Below are 25,832 nucleotides of genomic sequence, written 5' to 3'. Positions count from 1 at the left end.
TGCAAATATTTATTTAATATATTTAATATTTATAGCCCCTTGTCTGGTATCCACAGTCCTACTTGGCAAAGTCTCTAAAGCAAAAAATCAGTGGTCTGAAGTATCACAGCCCAAACCTGATTTGTTTATGCAAGATAAATTGGGAAGATTAAACAAGTGAATGTTTGTAATATTTTTGCCTACCCTGGATGTAGATCATTCATTCATGATTTACAAAAGGACCTCTGATCACCCTGGAAATACTTTTGGACTGCAGTAAAATAGAATTTTATATACAGTATCCTTATTTTCAATTGCATTGTTACCCTTACTGTATTTTGTACTTCTAAATTAAACTTTAATTACTTGTGTAATGTCGCCTACTCATGTTGTGTCTAATCAGTGCAAAACAAAGTTGTTATATTTACTTAAGAGCTTTTTAACCAATCTGAACTAATAAAAACAATAGCAGGAAAGCTGGCATATATTGCATAGGATTCTATGCAAATTAAAGTGAAACGCTTTGTGTGGTAGTTATCCAGATAGTACAAAATAACTCTATTGTCTTTTATCCTTTGTATGTACTGGATGTTTTATCTTGACATTTTCAAATATTCTCCATTGTTTCTTGGAACCTACCAAGGGGCACATTTACCTAGGGTCAAATATCGAGGGTTAATTAACCCTCGATATTCGACTGCTGAATTGAAATCCTTCGACTTCGAATATCAAATGATTTGAAGGATCATCGATCGAAGGATATTGTTAGGAAGCCTATGGGGACCTTCCCCATAGGCTAATATTGGCCTCGGTAGGTTTTAGGTGGCGAACTAGGGGGTCGAAGAATTTTTTAAAGAGACAGTACTTAGACTATCGAATGGTCGAATAGTCGAATGATTTTTAGTTCGAATCGTTCAATTCGAAGTCGTAGTAGTAGTCATAGGTCGAAGTAGCCAATTTGGCGGTCGCAGTAGCCATATTCGACCATTCGAAATTTGAAGTATTTTTTCTTCTACTCCTTCACTGGAGCTAAGTAAATGGGCCCCCAAGTGTTGTTAGTATGGTTTGTAAGTATTTCATGCAAACAAACCACATTATATTCATTTGTATGGGTGTGTTTGCTTCAGTGTTAGGATAATGAGTGGGTTGAATGTACTCTTGTCACCAGTTTATGTACAAAGACTAGACTAAACACTGCAGAATGTTTTGTTGTTTTTTTAACAAGCTCAGATAATAGCAAAGGCTGTTGTTCTTAGTTAATGTTTTTCAAATACTAATTATTCTGAATAGGAATAACTTACTGCCACAGACAGCATAACTTCAGTTTTAGGGGTTACTTACTCAGACCCAGGGAAGAAATGCAAGCATTTAGGTTTAAACCACAGTACCTGGGAGATTTTGATCAGATTTTGTGGATCACATTTTATCTGATGTTGTAATGCAACAGTACCCAACTCCATGTAAGTCCATCAAGTTCAACCCCTCCAAAAGAAAACTAGTGCACATACCTACACACATTCACATCGACCCCTCCATACACTCACACAAACTATATATACCAATATCTACAGTATATTAGATTTTAGTATCACAATAGCCTTTGACATTGTGCTTGTCCAAAAAATCATCCAAGCCACTCTTAAAGGTGTTAACAATATCAGCCCTCACAACAGCATTCAGCAGTGCATTCAACAACCTCACTGTCCTTACTGTGAAGAACCACCTATGCTGCTTCAAATGAAAGGTTTTTTCCTCTAGTCTAAAAGGGTGGCGGTGATCCTCTTTATGGGTAAAAAGATCTCCTGCTATCTGTCTATAATGTCCTCTAATGTATTTATAAAGAACAGTCATGTCCCCTCACAAGTATCTTTTTTCCAGAGAGAACAACCCCAACCTTGACAATCTACCTTAATAATTTAAATCTTTCATCCCCATAATAAGTTTAGTTGCATGTCTCTGCACTTGCTCGCTATTATGATTTGCAATAGAGTCAAGGATCGTATCCCTTAATACCCCATCGAAAAGCTTTCCTACCACTGATGTCAGACTAACTGGCCTATAGTTTTGAGGCTAAGAAAATTTCCACAACATCATTACACATCAAGTTTGTATTTTTCCCATGCGACTACATCTGACTTGTAGGATACAATCTGTCGATCTGACACTATCCACAACTAAATCTCCCTTGGAGTTTATTCCTAAGGGTCCCAAGACAATATCTTCACATCTTCTCTGGGTCTGGCTATACTTTGTACTTGGCATGGGAAAAAAATTCAGTAAGTACAGGGCTCTACTGCAGCCTGCATCTCATGGATACAACACTGTTCAGTGCCTCAGTGCTATGACAAAATCTAAAGAGGCCCAAAACAGGCCCTCAATCACACACCTCCATGACCACCACTAGTCACAACTTCTCAATAGTAATGCTTGCAATAAATTCCCACAATCTGCCAATACACTTGGGCACACTTACAGTAGGCAGGAACTTAGAGCAGTAGAGGTATGTGCCTGGTGCTCCTCCCCATTGCTCCCTAGGTGGGCTCATCTTCTGCCTACCCCAAGTTCTGGCCCGGTGCTGCCCTGGACATTGTGCAGATACCTGCAGCAATTCAAGCAATATGGAAACTCTATGCTTCATTCTAGGTGGACAAAGTGCTGCACCACATAACACAACCTCTGGCAGAAAGGACAAAGTGTATTTTGTACCTTAACAAAGGCTATGTAAATGAGACATAGCATTCTGAGGTTACTTTAGATATCTACTCTTCAGAGGCCAAACCCAGCCTGAAACAGCAGTTAGGCATTTTATACCATATTGTAGCATATCCTTTGTGTTATAATCATTAGAAGCACAGGTGATTGTCACCGAAGAATCTATGGTAGGATGTTCTATAAGGTAGTTACTTAAGACAGCTTTAAAATTATTATATTTATATATATTTTTTATATTATATTTTAATGTAAATACCCACAAATTCCCAGTCCAGATTATATTTATGGTTTATATATGGTTTTCTTACTTTGTAAGTAGGCTTATTCTTGCTTGTCGACTTTTATATTGGCCATACATTAGCTTATATTCAGCAGGGCTGTGACAATTTGCAATTGTATTCAAAAATGTTGACCTGTGTTGATTGAAAGTTTTAGGGGGTTATTTATTACACTCTGAATGCCAAAAACCATGAAAAATCTGAATCTGACATCAGAACTCACCATTTACAAGGATATAATTTACAAGATATTCATAGCTTTTGTTTATTAAATAATAATTAATTGTATTGGCATATTAAAGAGATACTGACACCAGAAATTAATTTTCTATCATAATATTGGCTTTGAAAGTAACTTATAACTTTGCCATAAAGTATTTGCACAATGTTTTTACATTACCTGTCTGATGCCCCATGTTCCTGTATGAGGGGGCTGCCATATCTGTGCAGCAGGAGTCCATTAGCATTAGAAACTTTAACCAACAGGCTGAGATGGGACAGTCAGGTTGACAAAACAGTCAGGCTTAAGAACTTCAACTAACAATTACTTACAAAAACAAACCATTCACCAAAAAACGATCAACATGACCTTAAGGTGATTTTTTAGGTACATTCATATTTTAAAAAGTAGTTTTTTTAGTGTCAGTATCACTTTAAGAAAAAAGGTTGCACCAAATTCTCCTTAAAGGACCAGTTTTCCCTTTTAAAATGCTGTCACACCTTATGAACACAGTTCCTAACATTGATTGACAGCTAGCACAAATGTGGCAAATCAGATTCAGACTGGGAGGCAGAGTGCCTTTATAAATGACGTCTTTAATTGTACTTTTATTTTCTAATCCTTCTTGTTTTAGGCTCTTGGAAACCATGAGTTTGACAATGGTGTCTCTGGGCTTTTGAAACCATTTCTTGAGGACGTTAAGTTTCCAATTCTGAGTGCAAACATTAAGTCAGATAAACAACTGGCTCCAAATATTACTGGCTACTATCTCCCTTATAAAATACTACAGGTTGGCACTGAAAGAATTGGTGTCATTGGATACTCATCAAGGGAAACACCAGTGCTATCAAATTCAGGTGCATTTAATTTCCTTCAATTGTATTTGTATATATTTGTCTGTATATTTATTATTATATATTTTAAAGATATTATTGTCTGGACACTTATATACTTGTAAGAGACAACCACATCTGTATGTGCCAGGCTGAATAGACTCTATAATAAGTCAGTTTCACAAAAAGGTAATGTTTATGAGATGTTAATGTTTGTTATTGTGCTCCCTCGATGTAACATTTTCTTCCAATTGTAAACAACACAAGCACATTGAATTGTATTGATTGCTGGGAATATCCCAAATGTTCCACATTGCTGCATCATGCTAGAATCAGCTTTATATAAGAGGGAAATCGGTCAGGATCTCAAAGAAAAATATAATTTTTAGTGTAGCAATTAAAACACGTTGAGCTGAGAATCTCATAAACAAACTATAAAAAGCAATAAGAATCTAAAAGTTCAAACAAATAATAAAAACTATTTGCGACCTTAAATTTATTAAACATTTATACTTCAGTTTCCAATTTTCCCCTTAGACCTCGATTGAATTTTCATGAGATAAACTATGAACTAAGTTTTTATTTTGTATAGTTGCTGAATTATTTGCCCTTTTCTCACTCTTTTCAGTATTTAAATGGTGATCATTGATCATTGAACCCAGCATCCAAAAAGCTATTGCTCTATTCATAAACCAGTCCCTCATTCAAACCACTCTCTGGTTGCTAAGGTAATTTGGACCGTAACAACAAGATAGCTGCTGAAACTCCAAACTGGAGAGCTGCTGAATAAGAAGTGAAATAATTAAAAAAACACAAATAATAAAACATGAAGATCAATTGCAAATTGTCTTAGACTGTCACTCTCTACATCATATTAAAAGTTAATTAAGAGGTAAACAACCCCTTTAACAACCCCTTTAACACATATAAATATATATAAGCGTTTAATATACTAAACTATATATATCTTCTGTTATTCCCCTTCCTCAAAATAGGAAAGAGGAGAGCCTAAAGATTTGCTGGACTTGTTGGGGGAAACCGTAATTTCCTTGGACTCATACTGATTTTGGACTTTTAAATATAATTAAACTTGGTTCCTTCTTGTTTTTCCACACTTTTATGACATCTTACACTAAGAGGCAGATTTGTCAAGGGTCAAATTGAAAATTCTAATTTTTAAATTCAAATTTCGAGTTTATTCTAGTGTAATTCGACTAGTGAATAGTCCGCATTTGATTTGAGTTTTAAAAAAAAATTGAATTTTGAAATTTATCATGTACCGGCCCGTTTAAGAATTCAAATCTGACTATTCACCATGCCGAGTTGTGTTTCAGCACACGGGGGACCTCCTACAATCAATTTGGAGTCATTTGGTGAACTTTTAAAAAAATCACATTTTTAAAAAAAATTTTTTTTATGGTGAAAAAACTCAAATAAAATTGTGCAGGTCCATCCTATTCACCAGAATTTTAAAAAAAATACATTTTTAAACATCAGGGTTGTACTTTTAAGACAATATTGCTCTTCAGGGACCAGGGCAGCATTAAAGGGTTTGTTCACCTTCAAACGACTTTTCCAGTTCAGTTGGTTTCAGATATTACTAATTGTATCAACTAAATGTAGCAAATTGTAAAAGTTCAGAATTCTCCTGGGTCACTGAGCTGCCAGGCTGAAACACTAGAGACATGAACATTAAACATTAAACTTAACTTTTGGGAGAATGGTAAAAAATAAAAAGATAGAAAGAAATTGAAAAAAGTCTTTGTTTACGGTGAACAATCTAAAAACCACTGGACTGAAAAAAAAGTTTTTGGAAGGTGAACAACCCCTTTAAAATGCAAAATAATGCTCCAATGAAAATCCCAGCTGTATAAATCTGGCGCCATGTGCTTTGTTCTTGCATTTGGAGTTGGAAATATGAAGCACAGTTTCCCAGCACTGTCCTTCCTCCCCACTTTTGATTCCAGTGTAATATAATGAAATAAAGAAATGACACAATAATCTCTGAGTGTAAAATAAGATAGATGACCTAGTGCTGGTCGATTCTCTAGCACAGTTTTAGTCATTTGAATTCTCATTAGTGAATTGGTTTCCATGCAGAATTACATTTTTTCTCACCTTCTATGGAGAACTGTGGGGTGCAGTGACACACTTTTATAGTTGGATTTTGTGTCCCAAAAGTGCTGGCAATCTTTTTGTAAAATACCTTGTTCATCAGCAATTTTTTATTTTATTCCTTTAGGACCTCATTTAGTGTTTGAAGAAGAAGTATCAGCTTTACAGCCACAAGTGGATAAGCTTCTTACTCTTGGTGTCAACAAGATAATAGCTTTGGGGCACTCTGGATTTGAAACAGATAAACTTATTGCTCAGAAGGTTAAAGGAATTGATGTTGTTGTAGGAGGACATACAAATACGTTTCTTTACACAGGTAGGTTTCATCAAGAAAATGTATGTTGAGACTAGAACAGTTTGTTCATGGTCCTGTTCTAAGCATCATTCAGCAGGAAAACATTAACGGAACAAAAAAAGCCTTCATATGCATGTGGCTTTACAAACAGAAACAGATGCCAACATGTTTTACGTAATATTTAAATGAACTAACATCTAATCAACTAAAACTATAATCATAAACTGAGTGTAAATATGTATAAGATATATTTTTATATAAGGTCCAGTTATTCAACCAAGGTATGTGAAATGTATATATATCTATATATCTATATATCTATATATCTATATATATATATATATATATATATATGTGTGTGTGTGTGTGGGTGCTCTGGCTAAATGGAGATTTTTTTAATATTCTTTCCAATGTAACTTCTTTTTTCACGGCCTGTATGCAGGTGTCTCATAAGGGTACTATTCATGGATCTAGGTAACAGTGTGCATGTATTTCAGTTGGTATATTGATGCTTGATAGGATAAGTTCTAGTGCTTTTTATTTTGCTGCAGGTTGCATTACACTCCTGCATGCAGTAAGTCACACTGTAATGGAGAATGGCATGTTAATACATTTGTTACAGTTGCAGTCAGATTTACATAGCACTGTCCTTCTCTGCCTTGCTGTTGTGCATAAAGTGTATTACACACATGCATGAGTCATATTGTGAGTTTTGATTTGGCCTATTTGTTCTTTGCCTTGACTTCATCCTTGTGGTTGACTCCTCTAACCTGTAATCCATGATCTACTCACCTAGGGATACCTGCTGTTTCTATACTGTTTCTATACTATACTAGTCTAGTACTATACTATACCTGCTATACCTGCTACTATGGGACTGTTGGATTATGATTTGGTAGTGGTATTTAACCATCTCTCCCAACTGACCAGTTTTCTGTGGGACAATCCCGATTTCGACAGCTCGCAGCTGCGGATTTTTATTACAAGTTCTGAGTTTCTCTTTGATCTCCTGCACTGATGCCAGAAAAAGACACAAAGTTTCTGAAACTTAAATAAGAGGCTTTTGGTAGAGAGCCCAGAATAATCAGCAATTGTAACTAATAACATAAGCAGGTCTCTTGGGGAACTGTGACTCACAGCTTAAACAGTAATTTCACCTTCATTAGCAAAACTGTTATAACACATAAAACATGTACCTAAAACCCCCATTAATGTGTTCAAACTTTTATAATCTGCCAAATTTTGTAGAATAGACATGGTAATTAAGTGTGGCCATAAAATGAGCGTTGCCAATAATTTTTTTAGCTGCATTACACTTGGCAGATCTTTTTGTCCCTCTTTCCATTTTTCAAATGTTGGGAGGTGTGTTTTACTGTGTATTTTCAGAAACAAATTCCTCTTGCAAATTATTATTTTATTATTACTATTATTACTATTATAAACACATATTTATAATATGTATATAGTTTGCCCCAGGACAATGACTTTATTTTTTTGTAATTTGAATTTCTGAACACAGCTACTTAAATTACAAAAGTCCATGGAAAATACTCATGCTATAGACAAAAAAAACAGACACAAGTGATTTCTGCAAGTTTCAATGTGTTTAGTTTGTATGTTTGTGTGAGAATACCTTGTGGTCCAGTGGTGGTGTGCGGAATGCCCGTCGCGTCCGCTCCCTTTGCCTGCAGATCAGTAAACTTACAGATTTGACACGAGCACTGCATCTGACTTTGTAGCGCAGTGGTGCAAAATCCAAATACCTAAAGGGACCACTTCAAACTACATGCTGCCTAATGTAGGTCTATCACCATGGTTCCTGGGTGCATTTCTAGTTCTCTGCTCTTGTTCCTTGACCTTACCTGTCCCTGATAATCCCACGTCTGCTGCCTGTCCTGAACTTTGCTTGTATTTTGACTCTTTTGGATTCTTCTCTATACTGAGATACTGTGGGGTTTTGACCCGGCATGTGATCCCAATTATGTTCTTGTCTCCTGATTCAGTACTGCACTGTCTGATTGGTATCAACCCGGCCTGTCCCTTGACCATGCTCCTTGTTCCCCGTTCCTCCTGTACATGTTTGGTTCCCTTGCCCAGAACTCTCAACTTGGTCCTCTTACATTAACACCTGGCAGCATCCGAGTAGTGGAGGGCAAGGCAGCGAAGCAATAGGCAGAAGAGTAAGCAGAGACTGGGACCTTGGGATTTGTTCTGGGTTTAGGACATCCTAAGTTACAGCTTGTCTGTTTGTGCCTACTGTTGCACCCTACATATATTTTCTGGGGCTACACACAGAACACAACAATAAGGTCTCACAAAGGTTAAAAAAAATGATTTTATATATTACAAGTTTTCTTGAATAGTTACTACTTGTTTTATTTCTTTTGAAAGGCATGCAAAGAATCTTGCAAATGACGTCCAGGGATAATACCACTATATATACCACCATGAATTACTATGATCATTGCACAATATTTCTCCAATGTTGTGTTGTTAGTTGTTTAGAAAACAATTTAGCTCACCCTCATACTAGCTATTTATTTTCATAAAGTTTTATATGAAGGTTTGCCCCCTGGTGGGTTAGTATTGCTTTAAAAGAGATGTAAACACTGTTTGCTCAACCAAGCTTTGCCTTATTTTTGCTGTACAGGTATGGGACCAGTTATCTAGAATGCTGGGGACCTGGGCTTTTCCGTATAAGGGATCTTTCCGTAATTGCATGCCTTACGTCTACTAGAAAATCATATAAACATTAAGTAAACCCAATAGGCTGGTTTTGCCTCCAATAAGGATTAATTATATCTTAGTTGGGATCAAGTACAAGGTACTGTTTAATTATTACAGAGAAAAAGGAAATCATTTTTAAACATTTGGATTATTTGGATAAAATGGAATATATGGGAGATGGCCATTCCGTAATTCAGAGCTTTCTGGATAACGGGTTTCCGGATAACGGATCCTATACCTTTACAACTTATCACAGTATACACCAATGATTTAAATATCTGGGAGCTGTAGTCCAGCATAAGTAAGCTTGTACTTGTTAAGCAATATTGCAGAATAAATTGTTTCCCCAACTCTCTTGTTAAAATGTGCAGGAATTCTCTAATGAGAATCCAACCTGATCTCTGTAATTCTGGCTCTATTTTCTTCATTCCTGCAACTGCAGCTGGACATTTTAAACATGCTTTTTCTATCACAGAACAACTAGCAGTACTGTGTGTCCTCGCTCCTTTGCTTATTGTGTAATATCATAAAGTCCAAAATAACACAATATTTTCAGTATGTTATATAAATGCAAGAAGCCTAACATTCCGATTCATTAACTTTTAGTCATCCACATCAAATCACATGGAAGTGTCCCTTATTCACGGTAATCTCCAAATGTAGTGCTTAAATAAAAACTATATTTATTCACACTGGAAGGCTTTCCAGTCCTTTTCATTATATATGATACTGCTGTAGAGATGGCTACTCTACTAAACTGTCGATTATATTGTATTCTCCAAATGCTCTGTCAGCCTCATTAGGTTTACAAACAGCATGCGAATTGCCGAAAAAAAGGTTTAAACTAGGATTTACAATATATAATAACAGGCTAGTGTGTGTGTATTATCTGGAATGGTGGTTTTCCCTACTGTTTCATAAATTGGAGCATCTTACAAAAAACTTCTTTATATTATTACAGAGAGAAAGCAAACCAGTCAGGGAATTGTTTATATTGTTTTGATGTGAATTGAGTTTACCATATTTTTGAACTTTCTGTATTGACAATTGTATATAAACCAGTGTAGAGTAGAAATGAACATACTAAATGAAATATACTTTTAGTGATAATTATCTGTTTTCTGCTTAGTCATCTATAAGTTTACTGATAGATTGGTGTAACTTTATGTAGTATTTTAATGGTGTCAGTCTTTGATTATGAGCATATTTTGTACAGATTTCCAGTCATTATATACAGTAGGCATATTTGTACATTTGTATTGTTCTTTGCTTTACATACATTATTTTATTTGCCAGGTCCTCCACCCTCCAATGACGTCCCAGTTGGTGAATACCCTTTCATGGTCATGTCTGACGATGGCCACTCTGTACCAGTTGTTCAAGCTTATGCATTTGGAAAATATCTTGGATACTTAAATATTACATTTGATGAGCAAGGAAATGTTATGCATTCTTCTGGAAATCCGATATTGCTTAACCGAAGCATTCCAGAAGGTCTGTGTAATAAAATAGAAATATTTTGTGTTATTACCTGTACTTTAAAAATGAAAGCCATTTTAACTTTGCTTTCCCTTTATTAAAGGATTTTCCACATGTGATTTTTAATACCTCAAAGTACAAATAAAAGTCAAAGGTGACATAAATTCCATAAAGTTAATCCACTTGAACATTTACAATTAATTTACCATTAACTCCCTGAATATTGAACTTTGAGATCTAAAGTTTGCTGTAAATCAGCTTTGTAATAAACATTTATAATGCATTTTCTGGCTGGCGACACTTGACACTTCTCTAAATTTAGAATAAATGACTACACCACTGCACTGAGATTGCAGCAGCTAAACTAAACTAAAATTCAATAAATAGCACTGTTTCTGTTTCCAGAAAATGTTCTTAACTAACTGCTAGATGTACTGTACATGATACCTGTATCATAGTGCTTATTTAATGGTGGGGCAGAGATAGATGAAATATTGTGCAAATGTTGTGCTAGAATTAAGTTGCAAATTTTTTGTGTATAGTGAAGTTTTATATCGTAAACATAGCTACAAAACCAAACAGTATTTTTATCTGGAGTCACTTGATTGTCATGCCATGCCTGTTGATCATGAATCCCTATAATCTTATGGGAATTTAAACACAGTATGAGCCATTTAGAGGTGAGAGGGAATTTATGGCCAGCCTGCAGTTAAAAAGAGGATGCTCAGGCAATCTTAAAATAGGAGGTTGTACCTGTACAGATTGTTTGGCTTTTTACTTGCTGTACATTGAAAAATAAACGGTGCTGGCTGTCAAGAACCTTATGGAGAGCACAATAGTTTTTATATATGCTGGTTGCTGCTTGATCTATGCCAGCAAGATCAACGACTATTAAGGTAACCATACAGGTGGAGATATAATCCCCCAATGTATGGGGACCCAGATATCAGCTTTTTGTCACAATAATTGCTGGTTACTTTGTCATATGCCAGTGGTAGACTTCCAAAACAATGACTTTAAATAGTTACTTAAAATGACATTAAGGTTTATATCAAGTAATAACTGGGACTATTAACCCTTGTGTCTCTTAGATCCAACACTCCTAGGAGAAGTCAATCAATGGAAGGAATTAATAAGGAATTACTCTTCCCAACCAATTGGGAAAACATTAGTATATTTGGATGGTTCAACTTTGGAATGCCGCAATCGAGAATGCAATATGGGAAACTTAATATGTGACGCCATGGTAAGAAGCTAGCTAGCGATTATCGTAGAACAATGGATATTAAGGGGCACTTTTACTAAAGGGCAAATTCTGGATGTTTAGCGAAAATTTGCCAAAAAGACAATTCCCCACAACAACGCCTATTTACTAAATGGCAAAGAGGATAATTCACTAGCAAAAAACCTCAGCGCTAGAGATCTTTTGCACAGTTTTGCCAGGTGAATTTCTGATCTGGAGAATAATCATTAATCTGAAAATGTATCGAAGTGTAAACTTTCCAATATGTTACCCTTTTCCAAAGTCTACTGCACCTGGTTCTACCTGGAATTCATTAGTAGACGCTACATCCTCAATATTACTATGTCAGTGACATCATATCCTGTATTCAAAAAAGGTCATAAAAATTTTAAATACACTGGCTTTTTTCATATTTTAATGTTGGATTATGTTTAAAAGTTGTAACTGATAAATATATATTATTTACATATTTTTGTAACCATTTAAAACTCATGCCACATTTGCTTTAGGGTAGGCTCATTTTTAGGTCAGTAGAGGATCTCTTGTGTCTTTATTTTTCTTCCATTTTTAATAATAAGTTGCCACTTCCAGCAATTTCACCATCACTAATAATACATACCTATTACCTTTATGTAGCTGACATACTTAATTGATGTAAGCATAAGTATGTCAATAAAGTTTCACTAGGAAGAAAGTAACGCTAGAGAAAATTCATTAAGAAACTTTTGCACTGCTAGCGAAAATATGCCGGCATTCATTTGCCGATATGAATGTTTCACATTTTGATGAATGCGCAAAGTCGAAATACTGGCTGATGTACAGTATTTGCACAAAGTATGGCAAAGCTTTCCAAAGTGAAAATTTGGACCTAAGTAAATGTGCCCCTAAGAATCTATATAATTATTTACAAACTGTGTTTATATATCAGTATAAAAAAATTATATCTTATATGTTATTTTGTTGAATAGATTTTCAGCGATTTGATGCAGTTGCTTGAGCGTATTTGCTGTAAGAAAATTGCATCAAACATATGGTAGAATGTAATAAAGGGGTGAACCTTTATGAATGCCTACCCAGTTTTTCCCCATATTCCCCACCTTTGCAAGTTCTCTCTCTAAACAGAAAAGTATACAGATTTACAAAATCAAAATGTTATGTTGAAAATTATGCTGACTGAAACTGTTTAAATGCAGATTGATAACAACATTCGGCATCCAGATGAAGTGAGGTGGAACCATGTTTCTATTTGTATCTTGAATGGGGGTGGAATTCGAGCAGCGATTGATGAGAGAATCAGTAATGGTGTGTAGTAAAAATATCCATTTAGCTCACATTTAGTTGTTGATGTTGCACTTTCTTTTCATCTGTAGTATTCACTAGGGATGTAGCGAACCGCCGAGTATGTGTTCGCGAACTCCGTTCGCGAACACCGGCAAAAAATGCGAACAGTTCGCGAACTGTTCGCGAACTTTGAACATCCGAAAATCGTTCGATTCGAACGATCGAAGGATTTTAATCGTTCGATCGAACGATTTTCGTTCGAATCGAACGAAAATCATTCGATTTTAGCGATCGAATGGTCGAATGGTCGAACGATTTTGACGCGAACGCCTATTGGCGAACGTCGCGCGACGTTCGCGAACTTGCGGCGGACGCGAACAGTCGAAGTTCGCGCGAACTAGTTCGCCGGCGAACAGTTCGCTACATCCCTAGTATTCACACAACTGAACACTACAGAAGTTATAAGTAAAAATATTGGTGAAACAATCCCTAGCACAAGGTGATGTTCATAGTGGTCTCTTGCTCCAGGAATCTCCTATCCCTGAGCCTTGAACTGCTTGAGACCCTATACTGGCGGCCTTGTAACTGCAAGGTATAAACCCTTTCTGGTCTCATCATTGGAGCCTTTGACTGCTCTACTAACTACCCTGATCCTGCCACTGATTACTAGAGTGAGCTATTACAAATTCATTGAGCTCACCTCCACCTCCAGCAAGTGGGTACCAAAAGAGACCGGACATCCGGCAGCTTCCCATTTTATATAGTAGTCAGTTTATAAAGTAAGTACTGCCAGGAAAATACTCTTTCTCGGAATGGGTAACATCTCAAACTCCCAGCTGTAAACCAGGACCATAACCGTTAGGGATGGGCGAATTTGACCCGTTTCGTTTTGCCAAAAATTTGCTGCCGGCGAAATGTCGCTGACGCCCATTATAGTCTATAGGCGTCAAAAAATTATCCCCATACCTCATTCAAACTTTTTCCATGGCTCTTTAGCTCCCGTTGAACTCTAAGTCAACAGTGGGGGATGCTGGAACCTACTATTCAGGTACAGACAAATAATACTACATATTAGCTATTCTTACGCTAGTTCATGCGTAAATAAAACACTTTATATGTTTATGGTTTACAGGAACCATCACAACAGAAGACCTTATATCTGTTCTGCCTTTCGAAGGCACCTTTGATCTCATTGAAATTAAAGGGTCAACATTAAAAGCTGCATTTGAGCACAGTGTTCATCGATATGGCTCTGGAACTGGTGAATTCTTACAAGTTGGCGGTAAGTCTTCCAAAGTACAGAGTCCGTGACCACACTGAACCGGATTTTTTTAATATAGTTACAAAAATGTACATGAGTAACACAGAAATGGTGATATTGTGCGGGTACTCCAGCTGTGATTATGTATGTTCTACACTGCCCAGCATATTGGTAGTGTATTGCCCTGTATTTGTGGAGGAAACTCTCTCCTCATCATGCACAGTTGAGAGGCAAGATAATATAGGCCTGGGACTTGTCTATATGATGCCTGTTTTGCCAGGCACAACGGTTTTTGCTGACTTCAACAGCCTGATTTTGCTGAAATTTTGAGTGAAACACTTTGCACATTTTCTCGCAAGTAATTGGATGAAAGTGCTGCACTGTCATTTACAGGTGTCATTTGATCACTTATTCCTTAACATAATAGGGTACATTAAGCAGCCTTCCTGTGGCTGAACAAGAACCCCCTACAACTCCATAAATCCCCTACTGCACAATATTAGTCTATCTTCATAGTTTATTTAATACATTGGAACACCCTTGGAAGGACTTTACAGATGTATATTTTGGCAGATACACTCAGAGATCACCTGACCAGAAATGCTGCAGCTCTAACTATAACAGGAAGAAGTGTGGAGTAAGAGGCACAACTCTGTCTGTTAATTGGCTCATTTGACCTAACATGTATGGTTTGTTTGGTTAGTTTGAGTGCACCATGGATCCTAGGATGCCAGGGGTTAGTCCTTATTTTTTAAAATGGCAATTTTCTATTTATGATTACCCAATGGCACATACTACTAAAAAAGTATATTGTTATGAAAATGGTTTATTAACATGATTAAGATAGAGACCTACATTGTTCGGGGGGTATAGTTTTCCTTTAAGGGGCTTTTTTAGCAAGTTCTGTAAACTGATTTATGGCAGAAACATTTTGTTGCAGAATGGTGTAGTCTGCTTCAGTTGCCAGTATTTATTATAATGAGATGGGATAATGGAATGTCAGGTCATTATGTTCCGTGATAATGGTATAGTGCCCTGCTTCCAGGTCATTGATACAGTTACCTATGGCTTCTATTTCGAGGAGTATATAGGCTTGACTGGTTTCATCAATGCCATGGATAGAAAAAGATAAGCTTTCTGTTAGAGGGGCATCAGAAGTTGTGTCCATAGCACCCCACTGCTATCCTTTTTTTCTATCCTAGAACTTAAGACTTAGGAATTAATGGTGCACAAACACCATGATTGATTAATTTAAACTAATTGTCATTTTAGTTAGAGGGACATTTTAACGTTTGGTATGTTGTACAATGTCCTATTCATAGAAACTTTGCAATTGTTTTTTATAAAATTTTTTTTACAGTTTTTGCATTTCTTTTTTTTTATAAAAAATGAAAACCATCAGCAAATTATCTACATATATCAATGTCTACATCATACTAAACGTTAAATTAAAGGTGAGCGCCCTCTTAAGGGATAAGCTGCGGTTGGCATTCTATAAAAAGCCCTCATTTATGAAGTGTAATCACCTAATAATAATCTTCAATAAAATAAGTTAATACATAAAGATATGAAAAAGGTTGGACTGCCAAAGTACGTCTAATGTAACTTAATAGATTGTAGAGACAGACAAGATCCTTTAGAAGCTTTTTGTTGAGACATGCCTAGAGTTGGCTTTTAATCAGAACTTTGCATGACAACAGCCATTATCCTGCAGTTATAGATGCAAACAAAATTCCCAAGTACTAAATCAGTTATGCCTGATCATGTAATAGGTCATATTAATCTGTTTTCTTTTCTGTGGGATCTATGCTGCGTTAGCAATATCATTCTTGATAGAGGCAAATAATGTTCTGTGTACTGGGTTGGGTAGATGTGATTGGGGAGTGGTTCTTCTGAGCCAGAAGAGAAAGGCTCAGTATTTGTTAATGATGACAACTTGATCTTCATTGTATTGTACTTAATCAAAGTAATTTTTGTGCAGGTTTATTTATAGATTATTCTCTTTTATTTGACATTTTAAATGACTTGTTTTCTAGGCATCAAAGTGGTTTTCAATATAGAAAGAAGCCCTGGACAGCGGGTTGTCAAATTAGAGGTTGTTTGTACAAAATGCCGTGTACCAATATATGTTCCAGTGGAAATGGACAAGATCTACAAAGTTGTGCTTCCCTCTTACATTGCTGCAGGGGGTGATGGCTTTAGTATACTTAAAAATGAAATCTTGAAGCATGATAGTGGTAAGTATTATATATACACGCTATAAGGCTCATTTATGAACTCAAAGTGCTGACTTGCCCCACCTAATGAATCACATGCTAATGACGCTATTGATGCCGAATGCAAATTTAGTAAGAAAAACCTGAACACAGTCTACCAATGCAGAAAATTATTTTGCATCTGAGTTAGTAAAACACATAGTCAGACACAATATTTAGAGGATGCCTGCAATGCCACTGGAATTCTGGTGAAAAAGCTGCATTGTGGGGAATAAACATGATGATCTACATACAATTTACTGTACATTACTCTTGCATTCGTGAATAAGCTTTCAGTATTATTTTCTGTTAATCTGTAATATCAGGGATCCACCACCAATTTTATTTATTTTTTTCACTTTGAAGGGTCCTTTATTTTCTTATCCAGGGATTTAATTGTTGGAAGGAGCTAGAAATATTAATAGATGAGGGTTTATCTTTGAAACATTTTTGTCAGGAAATTTTATGGCTTTTGGGATGAACTGCAGACCCTAAATTATAAAAAAAGATTTGAGTTCAGTTTTGGTCTGATCATGCTAATACCTTTAAAACAGTTTAATTTCTGCCTGGTTTCTAAAGCCTACTTAGTGGGCTTACAGATATAAGTAAGTGGTACAATTTACTCAGAGGTTTGTATTGCACAGCAGGGAAATACCAAGTTCAGTATCTAACCAGCTACAACAGGAACCTTCCTGAATACTACAGTACTTTTCCACTTGGCCATCTGTATTACATAGCTATTCTCCATCTTGATCCTTAGTATTTGACATATTGGCTATATTAAACTTTTTATAATTATAGTTAGCAAATATGATATTTTGTATATCATATGATTTTATGTTGTGTGTGCAAGGCTCAGTTACCAGTGGCAATGGTGCAAGTGCTAGAATCTTAAGGGTGATAAAATAACATCCCTTATGGCCCATATAAGTTGCATATGCGACCGTGCAAATTTTTGGCAAATTAAAAATCATGCACTAGGTTCAGAGTTCAGCTCTAACTAAACCGTAAGCGGGTGGAAAGTATATGTTTCCCTAGCACCTACTACCTCGGAATAGTCTGCAAGTTAGGGGCATTTTAAAGGATGCCCATATTCTGTACCCCTCCTGACCCTTATCTATGTATATTCATGTAATGCTGCAACATGTAGGCACAACATGCAGAGCAATGTATGAAGTGCAAAAAAAGTGCTTTGCCCCATATTTTGTAAATGAGGCTCTCAGTATCAACAGTATTAACAAGGTATAAGGCATATTGCATGGGTATTCAGTGTTCTGATTTCAGTGATTAGTGGTCATAAGCCTATATGAGATCACTGGTTAAAATTCTAGGTTGCCTACACAACTCTTTATGTAGAGCAGTTTAAGACTTTGTGCTATGTGTAAAGACACACTGAAAATTACGCCAAAAGTCATCCCAACATCTGCCTGCCCAAAAATCTCATTCTCAAATCAAGGGTATTAGTATGGAGCGTCCCCCTTTTGCTGCTATAACAGTCTCTACTCTTCTTGGAAGACTTTTCATTAAATTTTGTGACATTGTTGGTGGGATTTAATACCATTCAACTTCTTAAGATCACTAGTGAGCATGGACACTGATGTTATATGGTCATGCCTGGCTCACAGTTGGCATTCCAATACTCCCCAAAGGTATACAGTTAGTTGAGGTCAGGGCTCTGTGATGGTCAGTAAATTCTACTGCAATCTTATCAAACCTATTCAGTGCACTGTACTCTTTGTGCATATGGACATTATTATTCAGAAACAGCAGAGCCTTCCCCAAAGATGTTAAAGTAGGAATTACTGAATTTTAGATAATGTAAATGTACACTGTAGCCTTAAGGTTTGCTTTTAATTGAACCAAAGGCCAAACCATGGAAACCAACCCCAGATCATCATTCCTCCTACACTACAAATATTGTTCCATGGCAGACTACCAGATGGTAAAATGCCATTTATCACTCTAGATGACAATTAGTGTTAGTGTTGTGCAACACTCCAGAGTCTAAGTGCAGCAACCACTAGATTTCTCCTGCTGACTTTTGTCATTACACATGATCATGTTAAGTTTGTTTGCCTCTAATAACCCAAAAAATCCCCACATTCCATATGGATAGTTTGGATTCTGGCAATGCTCATGGAGTGAGTGCTCCAACTGAGGATGGAGTGTCCAGATACTTTTGGCCAGATAGTGTGTATAGCTATAGTTTACAACATCCAAAAAGTGACATCCATCCCTCCAATCCCACTGCTTGACTCCAATGGAAAAATCAGGTTATTCTTCCATATTAAAATGTCAGCATGTATCATAAATACATAAGTCAGTCTGGGTTTTATTTAAAACTCTTGCATTTTTTCTGGTGATTCGGATTTAAGTGTTGTAAACAATTATATTTCCAGAATGTCAAGGGTTTATTCTGCAGTTGAAGGACAGATAATATTTCCAAGTGAAGTTCAAGCAAATCTGATTTTTAATGGATCCATTGGATCTCCGTCTTCAGCATAGGTGTCTGTTGTCTGATGTAGAGTTCTCATTTGGTGATAAAGTGCAGCATAGCATGTGTCACAGTAACTGTAGTTTCCAGGCATTTTTAAGCAAACCGACCACATTGTCTATAAGAATCACCCAAGCCCTTAACTTCAACCAAAATGTCAGTGGCCTCTCTGTTAGTACCTAAAAGAATCAGGTTAAGAGTTATTCCATAGTGTCCATTACTAGATTACATCCCCCCGGTTATGGAGCAGTAAAACTTTAATACACCTAGAAATCACTAGCAGTTCCATTACACTTTAATAAGCTTAAATGTCCTCTTATATATACACCACCTCTGTCTAGGTTTCCTGAGTAAAACTAAACTTATTTAATTCAAGTAAGGTTTATTGAGATAAAATAATGACAGCAGGTAATAACAATATTGTTTGCATAATACACTGTACATATCATACATACTCATTTGGCACAAAGGATTAGGTTGATTACATTACACGTATAGAGAAACTACCATGTGACTGACATAGACACATGCATCTTTACTCTTAATCCAAACTCATGTAGTTGCAAATTGTTGAAGCATACAGCACTGTCCATATTACGCTAATATTAATGGTAAAGTGATTCTGTCATGGAAAAAACATTTGGTTTTTTTACAAAATGCATCAGTAAATAGTGCTCTTACCACAGAATCTTGCATTGGAATCCATTTTTCAAAGGAGCAAACATATTTATATATATTTAATTTTAAAATCTGACATGGGGCTAGACATGTTGTTGTTTCCCAGGTGCCCCAAGTCATGTGACTGCTGGAAACTGTGGTCATTCTTTACAGGTGCACTTCAAGTTGGAGTGATATCACCCCCTCCATTTCCCCCCAGCAGCCCATCAGAAGAACAATGGGAAGGTAACTAGATAACCACTCACTAACACCTGCATTGCTAAAATGTTCACATGACCAACCACCTAGTGGTAGATATGAGAACAGCACTCAATAGTAAAACTCCAGTCTGGCTAACCCAAGTTGTCACTCCTTTAGTTACATTGAGTAGGAGAAACAATATCCCGTCTGAAAGCAGTTCTATTGTGTAGTGCTGGCTATTTCTGAATTCACATGACCAGGCAAAATGACCTGAGATGGCTGTCTATACACCAATATTACAAAAAAATAAATTTATTGGTTCATGATAACATGAATTTAGTTTAATGTACACAGTTTAATTTAGTAATAAAAACTGTACCATAAAAATCATGACTGAATGAATCCCTTTAATATGAACTTCACTTTTATCAGGCTAACACACATGGATCTTGGGATCTGCTTTTATCTGGTTCTGCTCATTTGTGTATCTGTAGTGACTGCACTACATTAGCCTGTGAGCAGAGTCACAGAGCAGAATTCTTTGTGAAAATGTAAGTGGATGCATTTTTGCACTGAAATCTGGTTGCGTCTGCTCACAGGCCAACGTCATGCCTATTAGTGCAGATACACACAGCGGACTGTGTTTTCTCCATCTGTGCTCTGTGGAGTCCCAAGTACCATTAGCCTTACTACTCATGCAATTGCTCTCAGCACAATAATTAATAAGCTCTAGAGTAGCATATGGTGACGTTAACTTGCCACATGGAAACTTTTTGGACTATTGGGGGCATTCATAATTAGAAAGCACAACACTAACACTAAAATAGGCACATAAATGTGCCCCAAAAATAGCATGCACAATGCACTGTACCTACTTATACTTATCAAGTAATAGGCAACAATTTTCCAGTTGAGTTTCCATAAATCATGAGGCACAGGGAGCCTTTGACTGTACAGTAACTACAAGGACCCCCTTGGCACTCATTGATGTACCACAGGAACTGCACATTCTTGAAGGGTGTGTATGTCCATTGTCTTCACTTACCACCACTTTTGCCACGCATGCAAGTATTATGTGAGCAGCAATAACATGTGTTCCTCCAGTATCAGGAGCACAATGTAAATTACAGGGTGGTGCAGTTATGCTGGAATTCTAGGAGGAAATGTTACTACACAGGGAATGGAATTGTGCAAATTGTGCCAGTGTTTGCACATTACCCTACACTTTACAAGTAAACAATTTCTCTGTCAAAGGTACTTTAAACTGCTCTGCAGTTGTAATCGTTTTTTTAGATATGATCTATAGGGTCTATATTTTAATGTATTCCTATGTATATAGTTGTAACAGAAGAGTTGTATAACTGCATAACATAGTAATAATTTGTGTATAAAATAAAGTGCCATGTAAAGAGTAGAATAATGTGATGGCAGTACCTCTCTAGAGCATCATATTGACAATACAAAGGGTTACATTTGCAAATGCATGGATTTTGAATACATTGCAAATAATCATTTCAGCAAGATCACTTTCCATGCTGTTTCCTGTTAAGGTGAACATGGGCTTCATAGCGAGAGCTGGGCATTTTTTAATTACTTTACTCATAACGAAGAGCGACTCCAGATGTATACTGCTGACTTTTCCTATGTCAAGCACTAAAAGGAATAGTTTGTAATCTTTAGTAACCCGAATTGAGAACCTTCGATTTTGCCAGCAATATGCAGTTGAGTTATCAGTCAAACTTCATCCTGTAGGGAAATATGTGTGTGTACTGCAGTCAGTCAGTCTTGATATACAGTAATGACATCTGGTAGTGTTTCTGATGAGCAGCCACCTCAAACCCTACATATAAAGCAGTGCTGTTTTGAACCATTAGAAAACAGGCCTGGGCCATGACGTGTTTAGTTTTAAAGGTATATGGCATCTTATTGTGTGACACTGACTCCAGTTAAAATCTCAAGGGTTCCTACCTTTCAATACAGATCTCTGCAACATGAAGGGCTGCACATAAAATTATATTATTTATGGGATAAGTTGACAAGGTTTAACCAACAATTCACCAAATTTCTCACAGCTAAGTGGTCCCAACAATGGCTGCCTTTATTGCCATCCAACCAAATCCAAGATCCAAAATCTGTCTTCACTTCATCCACAAAATCAGAGTCTGAAAGCTTTTTTTATTTATTTTTCCAGGTGACACTGATTTGACAGTCGTATCCAATTATATTGCCCAACGGGGAAGGGTCTATCCTGCAGTTGAAGGAAGAATAACATTTACAAATGAAGATTCACGAAGCGGATCTGCACATACATGCCTTGCCAGTTTTCCAATGGTTTCCCTTCTAACTGTATTTGCATTACTGCAAACTCTATTCTAATAGTTGTTCTTGATTCTATATTTCTGGCCATTGCCCTGAAGGACTGTGTTCTGTAAGGTTAGCAAGCAAGCAAGCAGTGAAGGAATTAAGAGGACTGAGCATTTAAGCCACAATACACTGCTGCATGGAGATATTTTTTGGTAATATGGGTTTAAGACATTAAATTGATTCTGTGTACAATGCCATATCTGTAACATTGCTCGATAAATGTACTGCACTTCTTAGGAGATCAGATCACATAGAATATTTTTTATCTGTGAAAGTGAACGTGTACTATCCCTTTTGTAAAGATGCTTGGAGAAACACTGACAGCTAATGCTTGTTAAAGTATTGATTTCTTTCATTGCATCATATAAGGAGGCACATGTACACCAAGCTAGGTCTGTTCATGGCATCACATCCCCTATCATGGTTGACAAATTTTCATCAGGAAATAAAAGGGACAGAAAAAGCTGTTATTTGCACTATGAGATAGATGTAACATGTAGAACATATAAGGCAGAAGACTATAGGGCTCAATTGCAAGTGCAGTGGCCACGGGGTGGCATTGCAGCTGATGCAGTTGCGTGCATGCTCCGATGCATTTTGGAAAAACCTTTGGATATTGATATTTCCAGTGCTTGGCACCAAAATGGCATCTAGTCCCCAATCTTTATGGGTGAGTTTACATGCATCAATAGGTGCACTTACTTAATGCAAGTAATGCAAGGAATGGCTTTGGATGCAAGTACCTTTAATAAATGTTGTTGATTTGTGCAACTACTGCGGATGGTTCCTGTGCTTTCAAGTTCCATGGCCGCAGCTGCAGTTGCAATGGTAGATCGACCCTTATGTTTTTAATACAGATTCAGAATTACCCTACAAGTATATTAAACTATTGCCTAATGCTTTCTTTGTAACCCTAATTTAACCATTCTTTATTCCACAAAAAAGTTTTGTTCTTTTTCCTATAGTTTTTGCAAATACAAATGGTACATCAATGGGTTGATCTATGACCCCCTCCATGATTTGATTGGGCAAAACAAAAGCAGAAAATGTGTTCCTAAACTCACAATTTTATGCAGAAGATTGCATTTTTTCCCCTAACCTCTTTTTTGTAAAACACGTTGAGCAAAATCCACCCCTACTTGTGCCATTAGCCTTACAACAGAAGAACAGAAAGTCTATTAATGTTTTAGCTCTTGCCAGCCGCAGCATGGTTTGCCAAATAATTCTAAATCAGATTTCTATGGCAAGCAGTGTTGGAACGGCCCACCAGAGATGCCCTGGAATCCTAGTGACAGGGGAATATGAATAGGCCTCAATAGAAAGATGAGTAATAGCAATATTTAAAAGCTGCAAACAATCACAAGAAGAAGGAAAATAATTAAAAAACTATAAAAATAGAAAAATGGAGGCCAATTAAAGTTGCTTAGAATTGTTTAACCATTCTATAAAATACTAAAAGTTAACCGAAAGGTGAACCACCCCTTTAAGGGTGTTGCACTTCACAGTGGGTGGTCAAACCAAAGCATGTGTATAAAACAAATCAGAAGAAGCGCTCACTCCCTTAGTGTAATCCTTTTTTAAAAAACGTCTTTATTACAAATAAAATGTACTTAGTTGTGCATAGTTGTGTTCAAAATAATAGCAGTGTGCTTAAAAAACTGAATAATTGTTGCCTTATACGCAAATGCATTGGGAACACTGCACATTCTATTCGAAATCAAAACATGAAGAACGATTGATCAAATTTGTGTTATTCCTTTACAGAAAGTGAAGAAAAGGCAATATTAGGCTGTTCGAAAAAAATAGCAGTGTCTGCATTCTTCTTTACAAACTCAAACATTCACTGTATAAACTGATTTTTCTTTCCTTTGAATAACTGAACTAATATTTCCCATTCCACAATTCTTCTGCATTTCTTGGTTTTGCCTCAGAAACAGCATTTTGTCACCCCACAAGTTCTCTATTTTCTATTGGGCTGGCCACTCCATAACATTTTGGCTATTCTTCTATTAATTCGAATGGTCGTTTTCCAGTCTCTTTCATGTCTTATAGGTTTTGGTTGCCATTTTAAATCATTTCAGATTTTAGCTGAGCAGCCTATTGTTTTCTGTACTTCTTCATATGTTTTCCCCTCTCCAATTAACTTTTTAATCAAAGTATACTGTTCTTCTGTTTTTTAACACTTTTTATAAATGACCTCACTAATTCAACTCCACACTGTTATTATTTGGAACTATCTATTATTATTTTGAATACTGCTATTATTATGAACAAGCCTCAATTACACAGAATCAGCAGCACTGTTTAGGCCTAGGTACTTTTCTTTTGTAAATTAATTTTCTGCCCCTACTGCATATACCTCAGCTTTTACCAAAGATTATTTTTCTAAATATGTAAACCTTATTATGAGCGAAGTGGGCTGCAAAGATGTTCGACCTCCATAGGGCACTTAAATAGTTTAAAATCACTGTTATGTAGTATACTGCTCTGATTATACCTACGAAAAAATATACCTGAATTATATATCATTGCTAAAGGGGTTGCTCACCTTTAAGCAATGATAACTTTTATCATGATGTAGGGAGTGATATTCTGAGAAATTGGTTATTATTACTTGTGATTTTTGAGTGATTTTAGCTTTTTATTCAGCACTCCTTTTTGCTATTTTATCAATCTGGTTGCTGAGATCCAAATTACCCCTGAATTGAATAAGAGACTGGAATATGGATAGGAGAGAGCCTGAATAAAAAGATGAGTAATAAAAAAATAGCAATAACAATAAGTTTGTAGCCTTACAGAGCATTTGTTTTTAAGATGGAGTCAATGACCCCCATTTGAAAGCTGGTAAGAGTCAGAAGAAGAAGGCAAATCATTCAAAGACTACAAAAAATAATGAAGACCAATTGAAAAGTTGCTTAGATTTGGCCATTTTGCAACATATTAAAAGTTAACTTAAAGGTGAACCACTCCTTTAAAATAAATGATTTTACCTGTCCTGGTCATGCACTTCTATTAATACAGCAGTGTATCCTGCCCTAACTTATCTGTGCATTATACTAATATATCTGTGACTGATAACTTATCCAATGTAACAACTCCTGCTCCCCCCTGCCGTTTGAACGTATGATCATTTCCCTGCAGTTGTCAATGTAAGTAAAACAAAGGGGCAATTTCACTGCATACAGTCAGGTTTATTATAAAAACGGTACACATTTTTAAATTAAAGTATATTGGAGAAACATTTCTTTTCATTAAAAAAAAAAAAGGAAAAACGGGATTCTATTTTTTTTTGCCTTTACATCCCCTTTAATAAGGCCTTCATGTCCTAGCCAACTTCTACTACAAGAGCTTCATAAATGTCCTTACACCAGTTAGATTGTAAATTCTATGGGACAGGGTCCTCCTTGCTTTAGTATCTTAAAGGAACAGTAACACCAA

At 36.4% G+C, this 25,832-nt stretch overlaps 1 protein-coding gene across 1 annotated transcript in view; it reads left to right on the top strand.

The window, feature by feature from the left end:
- Positions 1-22,586, top strand: part of nt5e.S (5'-nucleotidase, ecto (CD73)) — a 40,799-nt gene extending 18,213 nt beyond the window's left edge. The window contains 8 exon segments of the mRNA NM_001095994.1: positions 3,824-4,046; positions 6,265-6,453; positions 10,456-10,653; positions 11,730-11,884; positions 13,075-13,183; positions 14,295-14,444; positions 16,460-16,660; positions 22,222-22,586. Of these exon segments, the coding sequence (NP_001089463.1) occupies positions 3,824-4,046; positions 6,265-6,453; positions 10,456-10,653; positions 11,730-11,884; positions 13,075-13,183; positions 14,295-14,444; positions 16,460-16,660; positions 22,222-22,406 (1,410 nt within the window). The 3' untranslated portion in view covers positions 22,407-22,586.
- The last annotated feature ends 3,246 nt before the right edge of the window (positions 22,587-25,832 follow it).

This window comes from Xenopus laevis, chromosome 5S, assembly GCF_017654675.1.
Source record: "Xenopus laevis strain J_2021 chromosome 5S, Xenopus_laevis_v10.1, whole genome shotgun sequence".
Taxonomy (NCBI): Eukaryota; Metazoa; Chordata; class Amphibia; order Anura; family Pipidae; genus Xenopus; species Xenopus laevis.
This window is presented reverse-complemented; position numbering and strand designations above follow the sequence as displayed.